This window comes from Phycomyces blakesleeanus, assembly GCF_001638985.1.
Source record: "Phycomyces blakesleeanus NRRL 1555(-) unplaced genomic scaffold PHYBLscaffold_2, whole genome shotgun sequence".
Lineage (NCBI taxonomy): Eukaryota > Fungi > Mucoromycota > Mucoromycetes > Mucorales > Phycomycetaceae > Phycomyces > Phycomyces blakesleeanus.
This window is the reverse complement of record NW_017265135.1, coordinates 2,837,632-2,852,139: the sequence shown is the minus strand read 5'-3', so window position 1 is coordinate 2,852,139 and position 14,508 is coordinate 2,837,632. Positions and strand designations below refer to the sequence as shown.

At 34.4% G+C, this 14,508-nt stretch overlaps 6 protein-coding genes and 1 non-coding gene across 7 annotated transcripts; 3 read left to right on the top strand and 4 right to left on the bottom strand.

Annotated features, from left to right (window-relative positions):
* Positions 1-238: 238 nt before the first annotated feature.
* Positions 239-541, top strand: PHYBLDRAFT_59009 (hypothetical protein; the record flags this gene model as incomplete). The annotated part of the gene is made up of 1 exon (XM_018440421.1): positions 239-541. The coding sequence occupies one exon, from the start codon at positions 239-241 to the stop codon at positions 539-541; it is 303 nt and encodes a 100-aa protein (XP_018298005.1).
* A 1,113-nt stretch (positions 542-1,654) lies between these two features.
* Positions 1,655-2,919, bottom strand: PHYBLDRAFT_163015 (DNA-binding transcription regulator; the record flags this gene model as incomplete). The annotated part of the gene is made up of 6 exons (XM_018434720.1): positions 1,655-1,809; positions 1,912-2,029; positions 2,084-2,178; positions 2,250-2,268; positions 2,328-2,488; positions 2,607-2,919. 6 exons carry the CDS (start codon positions 2,917-2,919, stop codon positions 1,655-1,657), a joined length of 861 nt encoding a protein of 286 aa, XP_018298004.1.
* Positions 2,920-3,128: 209 nt separating this feature from the next.
* Positions 3,129-3,437, bottom strand: PHYBLDRAFT_139976 (hypothetical protein; the record flags this gene model as incomplete). Its single annotated transcript, XM_018430312.1, has 1 exon — positions 3,129-3,437. One exon carries the CDS (start codon positions 3,435-3,437, stop codon positions 3,129-3,131), a length of 309 nt encoding a protein of 102 aa, XP_018298003.1.
* Positions 3,438-3,479: 42 nt separating this feature from the next.
* Positions 3,480-4,088, bottom strand: PHYBLDRAFT_139975 (Homeodomain-like DNA binding domain-containing transcription factor; the record flags this gene model as incomplete). The annotated part of the gene is made up of 2 exons (XM_018430311.1): positions 3,480-3,808; positions 3,839-4,088. The coding sequence occupies 2 exons, from the start codon at positions 4,086-4,088 to the stop codon at positions 3,480-3,482; spliced, it is 579 nt and encodes a 192-aa protein (XP_018298002.1).
* A 1,106-nt stretch (positions 4,089-5,194) lies between these two features.
* PHYBLDRAFT_t35 lies at positions 5,195-5,266 on the bottom strand. The gene has a single exon. It is a non-coding gene; the product is annotated as a tRNA-Cys (tRNA).
* Positions 5,267-5,913: 647 nt separating this feature from the next.
* On the top strand, positions 5,914-7,113 carry PHYBLDRAFT_163014 (hypothetical protein; the record flags this gene model as incomplete). The annotated part of the gene is made up of 4 exons (XM_018434719.1): positions 5,914-6,032; positions 6,262-6,391; positions 6,744-6,775; positions 7,062-7,113. 4 exons carry the CDS (start codon positions 5,914-5,916, stop codon positions 7,111-7,113), a joined length of 333 nt encoding a protein of 110 aa, XP_018298001.1.
* Positions 7,114-9,265: 2,152 nt separating this feature from the next.
* On the top strand, positions 9,266-13,420 carry PHYBLDRAFT_184999 (hypothetical protein; the record flags this gene model as incomplete). The annotated part of the gene is made up of 4 exons (XM_018439015.1): positions 9,266-9,857; positions 9,936-10,546; positions 12,557-12,752; positions 13,404-13,420. The coding sequence occupies exons 2-4, from the start codon at positions 9,956-9,958 to the stop codon at positions 13,418-13,420; spliced, it is 804 nt and encodes a 267-aa protein (XP_018298000.1). The 5' UTR covers positions 9,266-9,857; positions 9,936-9,955.
* Between the last annotated feature and the right edge of the window lie 1,088 nt (positions 13,421-14,508).

Here is a 14,508-nt window from a genome sequence, read left to right as displayed (position 1 = left end):
TTATTGTGCCTACTCCCATAACCCCAACTCGAGTATCTTCGTCACTAGTATCTTTAAAGTTAGGGAGTATTGCTTTGAAAGGGTGAAGTAATTTAGTACAGCTCCTTGCCAGAAATAGACAATTTAAAATAAATAAAAATAAAAAAAGGATAGCATTTTAGTAGTAAGCATCAATATCTGAATAGTTTTTTAATTCAACTTCTTTCTTTTATACTCTACCTTCTCTTTCATCTTAACCATGAAATTTTCTACTTCTATTCTTGTCATTTCTCTTGGATTGCTTGCCCTATCAAACGTGGCCAGAGCTGAAAGTAAAGTCATCGAACGTGGTGCATGTACAACGGCAGATGAGAAAGCCGAGTGCTCTCAACAGTGTACCGAAGGTGCCCTTCAACCAATGTGTGTGTCCGACACTTGCTTCTGTACCAATGTCGGTGTTGGCGACTGCTCGGAAAATAATAACAAGGGGTGCAAAGCTATCTGTCGAACTCTAGGTCTCGAAACGACAGGCTGTTCTGACGACGAGTGTGTTTGTGACTAAAGAGTAGTATTAGTACAGATTTCTTGCGCTACAAGCCATAAAGTGCATCAACAGCCAGAGTCCCAAAACAGCCCAAATCATTCTCATACATCTCCTTTAAAAAGACATGCTCGTAATGTTTGAAATAAAAACCAACCAACCAAAAAAAACATACATATCTATATTTCTTCCCTACTCTTCCCCCTTTATACCCCTTGGGGGTAGTCACTCTGCAAGTCTTTAATGGTATTATATCTGAAAATGTTAGACATGGTTATTATTTATATGCAATCAATTGGACGCTTTTATTCTCTCGGTACACTTTGGTGTACTATTTTAGATTCTACAGAGCATGATGTACCTATCTACTCAACCAAATATAAAAAAGACAATACACTACACTACACTACATTATGAATCTACTGCGTATAGGCATTATTCTCAGGTTAAAATACACCAATAAACACATAACATTGCTTAATATATGTACTTGGAAACCCTCTTATGTTTTAATATCATTCAACAAAAAAAGGCCTCAAAAGAATCCTTAAATCTGAGCACTAAAAAACAATTTTTTGTATTTGTGGTAATTGTAGTAGCCTAAATTAGAGTATTTTATATGCTATAAATCATATATGTACTGCTATTTCTTTCTTATTGAAAATCGTAGTATTTATACTAAAGAGTCTGAGACTGTTATAAAGGAAATAAATTGAGGATTAACAGAGTCTTGCTAGTGTTGTCTGATCGTGACTTTGAGTATGATTCAGGGGACCTGAAGATGTATTGGTTCGAATCGCAGTTACATTTGAGTACTTCAAAGACTAGATGCACAATTTACATATATTTTCTTTTTAATAAAACATAAAAGCAAAAAACATACTAGTAATTTAATGAGGTTCTCTCTAAATGTATTTTATTTATTATAAAGTTGTATTTCATAAACAAAGAATATTTGAAGGCTATATTTCAAGCATTATCTTTATTCATTTTTTTACATGTGTAATGTTTCTTTCTTCCTCTTTTACCAGCATAGAGCTGTTTCAAAAAAATGTGCGGTTATTGGCTCAGGATACACTTCAAACTTACTCGTATTATGTGTTCGTAATCCAAAAAATCTATCCAGGATGATCATCAAAACTCCTCTGATTCAATAACAAGCCCACATTCTGTACACGTTTGAGTCGTTGTTCCATCTTCGTCTTCAATAGTGTCTTCAAATTTGTGCTTGTGGGGACCTTCTTGTCTCTTTCTTTCCCAGGAACTTGTCATCGTTTTACGTCTCATGTCTTTAATTCATGTATTTATTTATTTATTTAAGAGGTATTAGGTTCGTATAGTGAGATGATTAAGAGAAGATGTTATTATTATTATTATTATTATTATTTTACCTGCAAGTTTATCTTTGAATTTTTTATCTTTCTTTTCTTTTTTCTGTGCCTCGCGCCGTTCATACTCTCCATCTAGACCTTCTGGTCCTCCCCATTTTTTAAAAGCATACTCCTCTACCTAAGCACTTTCTAGCATTAAATCTTGCGTGCAAAATGAAATTTATATACCCACCATCTCGCGAACATAAAGCATCATGTTGTTCCATGTAGACTTTCGAGGATTTGGTTTTGACCAATGCGGAAGCAGATCTTTATCTCGCAACTCAGCTACAGAGTATACATTTGAGTGAATGAGTGAGTGAATTCGTTATTTTTTCAAATACAAATATAATACACACGATCTGTCAATAGATAGTCCTATAATTAGATAAAGTCATCAGTAAAAGTTCTGTCTGCAAAGGTCAGATTTTTCTGACCTCTTTTGCTTCTGTTTTTGTAATTAAACTGTATTTTTCAGGGAATTTCTCTTTGCAAATTGGACATATGTTGATTGAGAACACCTGAAAGAATACAGGATCAAGATCCATAGAATCACATTCTTTGCATTTTGGGTTTTCTGTTGGATCGATTGATGGAGCTTTTGTTCATTTAATATATATTTATATATGTATAAATTATTAGTAAATATGTATATATATATATATATATATATATATATATATATATAATGTGATAATCAAGCTCATATATCTTACGGTGATACGGTACAATTTTTATATTATCTTTCGATAGTTCCTTTAGACGATCGTCTTTTTCTTCTTCTACAATGTATCCTCCTTTTGAATCTACCATTTTGCTGAAATCGTAGTCGTAGTAAGGAGTGATTGGTCTAGATCGCTTTGAACGATGTTGTACTGCGCCTTCATTGCCAGCTTTGGGATCATGTTGATCATTGTTGGTTTGATTCGTCTGTTCGTTCGCATTTCTTTTAAGTTTAAGTCGCTCTATTGCTTGCAGTCTGTTTGATTCCGTGCGTTGTTTTTGCTCTTCCGTTAATGTGTTTGCCATCGTGCTTAAAGGAAAAAACCTAGTTAACTTATTTTTCTTTCTGTTGCTTAATGTAAAATATATTATGATCTCCGACAATCTGTGTGCAGGCAGTCTTTAAAAAAACTAATACTATGCTGAACCCAGCCTTCACAGTTCTCCTTTGTGATCTTGGTACTGCGTTCTGACAATTACTCTGTAAAGTCACCGGTATCTAGTCCCGAATTTCTCTAACCCAAACCCTTTAGTTTGGAGAAACGCTCCTCTACTGAATTAAGGAAGGGAGAGTAGGGGGGCAAGAACTTGATGTGGTGCCTTGTCGTTGCCATAAAGTCCCTGACCAAATGAAATCTGTGAATAGGCGCGTTATTCAGGACAAACAATTGAGGAACAGGGTGGGTTTCATCAAGTTTCTTTATGGGCGTTTTTAAGAAATTAATGAATATTTCAGTGTTGGTGCTTTTTGGGACAAGCTTGGCCGAAATATTTTCTACGCCATTGTTGGATATTGCCAACAAAATGCGGATGTTAAGTGACATATTGGTATTCATGCGCATAGCACCATTTCCCCCCTTCTTGAATCATCCTTGTTGGCGAATGATATAAGCATATAATCCGGTTTCATCAACAAATATACAATTGGCTACATATGCAACTCCAAGTCCTGGAAGAGACTCCACAATTTTTCTTCTTCCTTCGATCGCATCCGGGTCGTTTCTCCTCTCCTCTACATCTTTAGTTATCTTCAACGTTAACCCAATATTCTTCATGCTCTGTTGGTAGAGTCCACTGAACTTTATCCCTTTTTCCTGTAGATCGCTGAAGCGTTCATATAGCTTCTCTCTCATCAACTCAAGAGTCAATGTGCAGTCTTCGCCAAGAATCTCGATAAGATATTCCGAATGTTCTTCTGTGGTATTTGTTCATTTCTTTTTCCTACCACCTCTTTGCTTGACTACGACCTCTCCATTTTCTCTGTAACTGTCCTTTATGCTGTCTACAGTAGATCTAGGAAGGCCAAACATGGGTGCGACTTCTGAAACTGGCTTATGTTCCCTTTTTATAGTCAAGTCGACGATTCTCTTGGGTAAAGTAGTGGGAATTGCTTCATTCTTCTTCTTTGGTGTTCTTTGGGTCTTATTTTTGCTACTTGAGCTTTGGGGTGGAATGTTTTGGGATGGGAGAGTCATGATAAAATAAAATAGGTAGAATGAAAAGGTAGAATGTCACTATATTAAAAGAAAAAGACTATTTTGTACTTAAAATCCTGTATCTAGTGTTTACAGTCGGGACTACTAGCTGACAAAGACTATTATCTATATTGTAGCCATGGTAAAAAGGGGCAGTAGACTACTATTTAAGAAGATGGACTCTCAAGACAACAGATATACACTCAGTGTTTAATTAGGGGGAGTCAAATAATATTTATGACTAGGCGCATGATGATGAAAATCGGCTGCCAAAAATAGGAAAAATGGAAAAGCGTTTTTAATGAGATAAAAAGACTACTTTATTTTGCTTCACTAAACTTTCTCTGATAAGGTCTCGACTTCCAGCCTTTTTATTATTACTTCACATTCATTCCAATTCCATTGCAATAATTTGTTATTTCTTTGCAAGGTGGTAGCTATTAACTATTATACCAACTGTCTTATTATTCCTGAGTAGAATAAATTAGATAATATCTGGTTTACATTGCTATCAGCACCATTCATGAAAATCATTTTCTTTAATATGCATTTCTCATTTTTTCAATTCTCTTGTTCACTTTACAGACTGATATCTTTCTATGTTAAGTAGTATATATAATTATGTAGTTTACCAAAATAAGATTAAGTTTAATCGAGTATCCACTTCCGTGAGGACCTGTAGTATTTTACAACTTTATTTTTAAAAAAAAATAGATTTATTTTATATGACAATAATGAAATTATCAATATTATTATTACTTATTGTTCATAATTTTTTTTTTGGTAGGGATTATTGTTCATAAACTAGTAATAGTGAATATTTTCAGTATTTTAATAAGTCACAGCGATAGTAACTATCCAAATCAACTTCATACATGAATACATTATTTCTTAATCTGGTATCTTCTTTAAAAACACAGTGTTTAAATAAAGTTGAACAAAAGAATCAGAAAAAATAGCATGCATATATAATTTAAAAAACTCTTGAAAATGAAAATAATAGAAAGATATAGCTTTTATTAAATGAAAACTGGCAAGAATTTGACCACAAAGCTCGATTTGATTGGTCAAGAGCACGGAAATAAAAATCCCAAAAATATAAAAATAGGACCCACCGTGATTTGAACACGGGACCTTAGGATCTGCAATCCCACGCTCTACCGCTGAGCTATAAGTCCTACTTGTTGAGTTTTATGTTTGTGTAATATATAAAGCAACAAAAATACAGTGTATTTATATTATAAAAAGCTATAAATTATAGTTAAGTAATATATATTAGGGTGTTTCAGCAGTTTTAGATGCTTAGATTTTACATTTGCATTAACTTAATACGTGAGCCAATGATAATTGATATGAAAATAAAACTGTAGAAAGCTTTTGTATTTCCTTTTGCTCTTAATTTTATTTTCTTATGAAATATTCATAGGCAAAATTGGAGAATCTAAATTTGTATTCTATAAACAACTAAGGGTAGTGTGGTGATCCAGACACTCGGATGTTGGATTTATCACATATAAGAACATATTCATATTGGGATAGCATAGTAGCTATCATCTTGTCAGTATAAAATATATATAAACGATTAAGTAATCAGCCCAATAATTACTATAGTTAGTACTGTAGATAATATCTTTGTTGTGGGGAGAAAATAAAGCAAAATATAATATAGACGAAAGAATTCGTGAGAACTTGTGTAGGTTGTTTATTTCAAAAGAAAAGTAAAGAATGATAAAATTCGATTGTCTTTCTACACGGAACTATCTACTGATATTTATATGTTTTTCTAATTTGTAATTCAGTGTGTGCTTAAGTAATCTTTATCACGATGAGTCATATTCCAGGAGTATTGTTCTTCTGGAAAGATCCGGAAAGACCAATTGATATGACACTTCTCCAGTCAGATCAGTCCAAGAGTTTTGGTAAAGAAGAGCATTTATGCTATTGGTAATATTTTAGTATTCCGACCCAGATACTCGGGTAATGTTTCATAATATTAGATAGTTGTAGTTGTAGTCTCTCAATTAAGTATTTGTATAATAAAAGAAATATGTAGATGAAATATAATGATGCCATATATATAATGTATATGTATTTGTATATCCCATGTCATGATGATAATAAAAAATAATCAATTATGTGTATGATGATCTGTGTATTAGATAATATCATAAAGGGAGATCCGTTTGACTGGAATAGCTGAGGATATTATTTTATCCTTCAGTCTTACTCTCAGATTCAGCAGTAATCAATACTCATTCACAACAATCTTAAAGATTGTTAAGATAATTATATCATACTGCTGGGTAAACTGTGTCAGATCGATATGGAGCTAAATTTAGTAGGGAGTCTAAAGCTCTATGTAAAAGAAAAATGATAGCTAAGAGCTAAAGAAGTACGATTTATGATTTGGTATCATAATTGTAATACTAACACTAGTTAAGCAGTAAATATACTCTAATAACCAAATATAGTAAAGGAAGAAAGCTTTAAGAAACTAAGACATAATAACAAGAGCAGATTGTGTTTTCTTATAAAAAGGAACACTTTTTATTTATGAATAAAGGATAGCTTATATACGGCCTCAGGATTTCCATACCTTTCCATTAACAAATTAATTAATTTCTATAATGTTGTGTCCATGATATATATATATAGAACATCGGAGAGGTTGGAATGTGGTATTTCAGGTACACAACAATATAGAAATTAAATATTTGAAAATAGAGACGGATAGAAATACTTGGAGACTGTATATAAGCTATCCTTTATTTATAAATAAAAAGTGTTCCTTTTTATAAGAAAACATAATCTGCTCTTGTTATTATGTCTTAGTTTCTTAAAGCTTTCTTCCTTTACTATATTTGGTTATTAGAGTATATTTACTGCTTAACTAGTGTTAGTATTACAATTATGATACCAAATCATAAATCGTACTTCTTTAGCTCTTAGCTATCATTTTTTCTTTTACATTAGAGCTTTAGGACTTCCTACTAAATTAGCTCCATATTTCTCTGACACAGTTTAGCTGACAGTATGATATAATTATTGACCTGATTACTTTATTGTTTATATATATTTTATGCTGATAAGATGATAGCTACTACATTATCCCAATATGAATATGTTCTTATATGTGATAAATCCAACATCTGAGTGTCTGGATTACCACTGTTGTATCTAACATAATTGTAGATTCAAATAGAGAGCACAGATAATAAAACAAAGACATATTGAATAAGTGACCAGTATCAATTATACATTATTTCTTACACTATCATTAAATAAAGAATATACCAATAATAAGATTACATATCTTAGTCAACATCACTAATCACTCAAACAAGAGTGTAGATAATAACTTAACAATATATTATCTATGATATAAGAAAATAGACATCACATGATATACTCATATCATTATTCTAAATACATATGCAATGTCTATATAAACTCATATAGCAAATAGCAATAGAAGATTATCTCTCTTTTTATCAATAAACAAAGTCTCACCATACTTCTTGTCTGAACTTTGTTTTTCTTTCTTTTTTAAAAATATAACAGCCACAACTCTAAAGAATAGCAAAAGATAAATAATGTTTTTTTAAAAAAAAGTAATTTATTTACACAAAGATATATATCTCTTTAATATTAAAGTATGGGATATTTAGGATTGTTTATAGATTAGTATCTCAATATATGGAAAAGTAAATATTGTGAGAGTGTTATTTGTTAAAGAGACAAAATAATATTATTTATATCTGTTACTCTTGTTGTGAATGAGTATTGATTACTGCTGAATCTGAGAGTAAGACTGAAGGATAAAATAATATCCTCAGCTATTCCAGTCAAACGGATCTCCCTTTATGATATTATCTAATACACAGATCATCATACACATAATTGATTATTTATTATTATCACCATGACATGGGATATACAAATACATATACATTATATATATGGCATCATTATATTTCATCTACATATTTCTTTTATTATACAAATACTTAATTGAGAGACTACAACTACAACTATCTAATATTATGAAACATTACCCGAGTATCTGGGTCGGAATACTAAAATATTACCAATAGCATAAATGCTCTTCTTTACCAAAACTCTTGGACTGATCTGACTGGAGAAGTATCATATCAATTGGTCTTTCCGGATCTTTCCAGAAGAACAATACTCCTGGAAGATGACTCATCGTGATAAAGATTACTTAAGCACACACTGAATTACAAATTAGAAAAACATATAAATATCAGTAGATAGTTCCGTGTAGAAAGACAATCGAATTTTATATTTCTTTACTTTTCTTTTGAAATAAACAACCTACACAAGTTCTCACGAATTCTTTCGTCTATATTATATTTTGCTTTATTTTCTCCCCACAACATTTTTTTTCGTGAACTACAATGAACTCTCCTGCTGACTTGTTTCCCGCTGGTTTGACCCCTGTTCCTGAGGAGGCTACCTTGTCCCCCATGTCTGCGGATGAATTATTCTCTGACTTGAGTGAGCCCGTCCTCTTTCCGGATGCTGCCCCTGGTTTTGGTTCCGTTTCTGGTTCTGGTTCCCCTCCCGTTGGTAGAGAAGTAGCAACTGCTTCCTCCTGTGTGGCCGTTCTCAAGGCTGAATTGGGCAACCACATCGAGGCCTTCAGCGCTGCTCATGTAGCAAACAATGAGCAAGCAGCTGATGATGCACTCCGCAGGATCGAGCGCACAAGATTGGCAATCACTAGCCTTGAAAAGTGCAGCGAGATGCTTGCCTCTCCTGGTACAAACACAGAGAGAGCTGGCCGTGAAGGAGGGTTGACTCTCAACAGAAGAGATCTTCCCAAATTCCAATTGGCCTCCAGTATTATTAAGCCCTTCCCAAATGAAGAGGTTTTTGAATCAGTTGGACATTTCCTACGTACCTTCAAGAATGTGATCGAGTCTTCTTCCTTGGACATCGAGAGAGTTTGGAAGAAATTCCTCCCACTTTGCCTGCCTCACACTGATGACGGATGGGTAGAGATGGATCTTAAGAAGTGTATTGATTGGAAGGCGGCGAAATCATGCTTCAACAAAAGACATGGTTCCAGCTTGGTGTCTCGACGATTCACAGACCAGGTCTTTACAATGATGATGAAGAACACTGAGTCCATCGGTGATTACTCGAAGAAGTTCCTCCGTGCGGTTTACAATGCTGGTTTACCCAAAGACGATGCTCGCATCGCTGATCGCTTCCTTGCCTCGCTGACCTTATCAGTGCAAACACTGGTAAGAGTTACCATGGCCCGCTCTGGTCCCAATGGGGAGTCCAAGCGTGATTGGACTGTAGAGCAGATCACGCAGATCGGCAGAGACATCCTTGGGGATGACAACAGGCTCTATGCTGAGGCGACCCGATTGATTCCTGGTTCCCGTGGGCAACCTGAGAAGAATAACGAGGAACATCCCAGAAAGAAGCTTCACCATTCCAACAAGATAACCAAGCATGAGAAGACATTTTTCTGCTCGCACCATGGAAAAAACCCGACCCATGAGTCCAGCAAGTGTTTTACCTTGATCAACCGCAAGAACAAAGCCAGTAGTTCCAACAGTCGCAATCCTTGCAGACGTTGTGGTGAAAACTACTACCATGGTCATGTCTGCAAAAGCAAGAACAATGAGCCAATTCTCATGGTATCCCAGTCTCCCGCAAAGGATAAGTCTGAGCAGACGCTCAAGACGATCCAGGACAGGATAGATGAAGACATGGAGGAAATATCATTTGAATGTAAGTACCTACTTGACAGAATTGAGAGAAGAATTAAAGCTAATGATGCGTTTAATCTTGTAACTCCAATCATAATAGAGAACCAGAAGTTAATCGGGATGATCGATACAGGCAGTTCCCGCACGTTTATAAATTTGAAATGTTTAAATAACAATTTACAAATAACAAAAATAAATTCTTCAATTGGTTCCTTTAATTTTCTGTCTAAGAATAGTAGTACAAAGAGATTAGGAAAAACTGATCCTTTAAATTTTAAATATATAAATGGCATCACCTTTAAGCATGCACCAGAGGTGTTAGAGTTTAATACGGGTTTTAATTTTGATATCCTCCTTGGAAGAGATATTTTGGCAAAGATGAATATTGGATTAATTAATGTTGCATATGATATTGAAGGAGAATATGTCCATTCAGATAATGCAAAAGACTATGCCGCCATTTATGAAAATCTAAATATTGATAAAGAGAAAAAGTTTGAACCTGATAATTCGCCAGCTGGCACAGCACAGCAACGAGCAGAATTTATGAGCTCTATTAAAGCATCACTGGAGGAAAATAAGAATATTCCCGTTGAGTCATATTGTCCTTTATCAGAATCTATTATTCGTTTACCTACTAAGGAAGGTGCGACGGCTTACAGACGGCAGTATCCTATACCGCACGCTCTAAGACCAACACTTGACAAGCAAGTAAAAGAATGGCTTGAGACAGGAACTATTGTCAAGTCCAAGACCAACACTTCCTTCAACAGTCCAATGTTGCTTGTTCCAAAGAGAAACAAAGCTGGTGAGATTGTCAGTCATAGAGTGTGTTTAGATGTGCGATTGTTAAATCAGATCCTACCTCCCACATTCAATTATCCAATTCCAAAAATTCAAACAATATTTCAAAACTTAAGTGGAAAGAAATTCTTTACCACACTCGACTTATCCAATGCGTATCATCGTTTCAAAGTTGCACCTGAGGATGTACACAAACTGACATTCACTCACTTAGATGGGCAACAGTATAGCTTTATTAAAGGCTGTTTTGGCTTGAAGATGCTTACTTCACAATTTCAACATGTCATGGCTACTTTATTTGATAAGATTGACTGTGTACAGAATTTTGTTGATGATTGTATTGTTGCCAGTGAAACATTTGAACAGCATGTCAAAGACGTAAAATTAGTTATTGAAAAATTGTCATCCGCGAAGTTGATTCTGAACTCGGAAAAGTGTGTCTGGTTTCAACATTCAGTGAGATTGCTTGGTTTTGTCGTCAATGAGACAGGCACCAAGGTTGATAAGCGAAAGTTGACAAATGTTGACAAATGGCCTATTCCTACAACTGCGAAACAGATTCAGCAATTCATGGGTTTGATCAATTACTTCAGAGATTATATTCCTATGATTTCGAAGGTAGCTGAGCCTATTTCACGTTTGAGTCATGCCAAGAATGTGTCTGGTCAATGGACAGATGAGCAGACGAAAAGCTTTAAAGCACTAAAAGACATATTGCACCAAGATTTAATTCTTCATTACGCAGATATGTCACGTGAAATGTATGTGGCCACAGATGCATCCCTTTATGGAGCAGCTTGCTTATTGTTTCAGCGAGATGAACAAGGGCGTGATAAATATATCAGCTTTGTATCAACTTCCTTAAGCCCATCGCAGCGACGATGGAGCACAACTAAAAGAGAATTATATGCAGTCGTTTTGGCGCTTGAAAAATTCTGTCCATTTCTGTGGGGCCGACAGTTCACAATTTTTACTGATCATCGAGCACTCATTTATCTCCACACTCAAAAAATCGCTAATCCGATGATGATTGGCTGGATTGAGACACTCCTTGACTTTGATTTTAAAGTGGTCCATATTCCTGGTTTGTTGAATAAACTACCTGATTTGCTAAGCCGCTTGTATCCTCCAGAGGATAGTGACAAGCTGGTGGAGGATGATGGATTGAGAAAAATCAGAACAAATGACTTACAAGCTAAAAACAGAGTTATTGTTCAAAAGAAAAAATATAGTAAAGACAGAGTGCTAAATGTACTTGCAACGCAACTCGTCGAAAATGCTTCAGAGTCGTCCGACTATATGTCACCTCCTGAAGAAAAGCGTAATGGCTTACTAAAAGAAGCACATTCGTTTGGTCACTTTGGAAGTCAAGCTATAGTGAATGATCTTCATTCACAAGGCTTACACTGGACTAATATATATGAAGAGGCTAAAGAGATTATTCGTTCTTGCCCTGAATGTCAGAAGCACAATATTAGCAAGAAAGGCTATCACCCATTGACTAATGTTGTAGCATTCCGACCATTTGATCATATTGCAATTGACTTATGCGGTGAATTCCCTGTATCAGAGGATGGACACACGTACATGTTAGTTCTGGTTGATGTATGCTCCAAGTACATTATCTTGAGACCACTGCCAAACAAGAACTCAACAACAATAGCTAAAGCATTGATAAAGATTTTTGGAGATTATGGTTTTCCCAAAGTAATGCAAAGTGACAATGGTCTGGAATTTAGAAACTCTTTAATGTCAAGCCTATCTAAAGAGCTTGGGATTGATCGAAGATATTCGACAGCATATCACCCACAAGGAAATGGTATTGCCGAAGCCAGTGTAAAAATTGCAGAGAATACTGTACGTAAAATGATGAGAGCGAACAGCAATGACTGATGTCACTATCTACCGATTGTTCAGCTGTGTATCAATAGACATATTCCTCAAAAAACACTAAGTGCGCCGTTTTCATTAATGTATGCTCGCAGAGTCAATGTGCCTGATGAGTATGGTGACAAAGATAAATACTCTCTTCCAAAAGCCACAGTTACAATTGATGAGCTAGAGAAGCAGATTGATCATATGAAAAATATTATATTCCCTGCCATTAACGAACGTGTGTTAAGGATTAATGAGGAATTAAAAAAGAAATATGATCACAAAAATATCCTAATCGACATCCCCAAAGGAACACACGTTATGGTCAGATTACCACATCGATCAAATAAATTGGCACCTATTTATGAAGGTCCATATACAGTGGTTCGAAAGAATAAAGGAGGATCGTATGAGTTAAAGGATGAGCAAGGTGAATTGTTACACCAAAATTATACACCCTCAGAACTCAAGATGGTCACCATCGATGAATCAACAATTGAGAATGAGCTCTACAAAGTTGAAGACATTCGAGATCATCGTGGTACTGCTGGTCAACGAGAATATTTGGTCAAATGGGCTGGCTATGGCGAACGCGCTAATACATGGCAAAAGGCTGAAGACTTTACCGATTCCACAATTGTACAAAAATATGGAAGAAAGTTAGAGAGTTGGAACGTTTAGAGAATGAGAGAGCTGAAGACTTGATTAACAAAAGTGCATCCTCAAAAAAGAAAATAGTTCACACTTCAAGACTAAATGGTAAAAGTAACAATAACGATGAGCACAAGAAAAGAACACTTCCTACCACTTTGAGTAGAGAAGAAAGATTACACAAAAGAAGAGCAACAAAAAATTAAAATAACAAAAAATGAACACGTAATCCACAAAGCTGAGTTTACAGTGTAGATCTCCATAAAGTACAAAAATTATGTGCATGATTGACTATAATAAAATAAGCAATTGGCCAGACAATGAAATAGTAAATGAAATGTTTTATTGCCGAATCAACAAAAGGTATTGTTGAATCTGGTGGAGGATAATGTTGTGAATGAGTATTGATTACTGCTGAATCTGAGAGTAAGACTGAAGGATAAAATAATATCCTCAGCTATTCCAGTCAAACGGATCTCCCTTTATGATATTATCTAATACACAGATCATCATACACATAATTGATTATTTATTATTATCACCATGACATGGGATATACAAATACATATACATTATATATATGGCATCATTATATTTCATCTACATATTTCTTTTATTATACAAATACTTAATTGAGAGACTACAACTACAACTATCTAATATTATGAAACATTACCCGAGTATCTGGGTCGGAATACTAAAATATTACCAATAGCATAAATGCTCTTCTTTACCAAAACTCTTGGACTGATCTGACTGGAGAAGTATCATATCAATTGGTCTTTCCGGATCTTTCCAGAAGAACAATACTCCTGGAAGATGACTCATCGTGATAAAGATTACTTAAGCACACACTGAATTACAAATTAGAAAAACATATAAATATCAGTAGATAGTTCCGTGTAGAAAGACAATCGAATTTTATCATTCTTTACTTTTCTTTTGAAATAAACAACCTACACAAGTTCTCACGAATTCTTTCGTCTATATTATATTTTGCTTTATTTTCTCCCCACAACAACTCTTAAAATCTTTGTAATTCAAATATCTGTTATGTAATAATTGATTTACATTGTATGAGTATGTAGTGTACATGTGCCTGATATATAACAGTTATGAAGATTGTTAACTTGCCAGATTTATTAGTAAGAGAGAATTAGTATTTGATTGTAGAGTCTGTTCTTTACTCAATTGTGGTGTGTATATTACACTATATATATTTAGTATTAACTTTATTGTTTTTGATTGTTTTATATCTAAAATAATATAGTGCTTATTTATCTCAACAGAAAATCTTTAGAAAGCAAGTGAAATTCGTTTTTATTTAAAATAAAATAAAAATA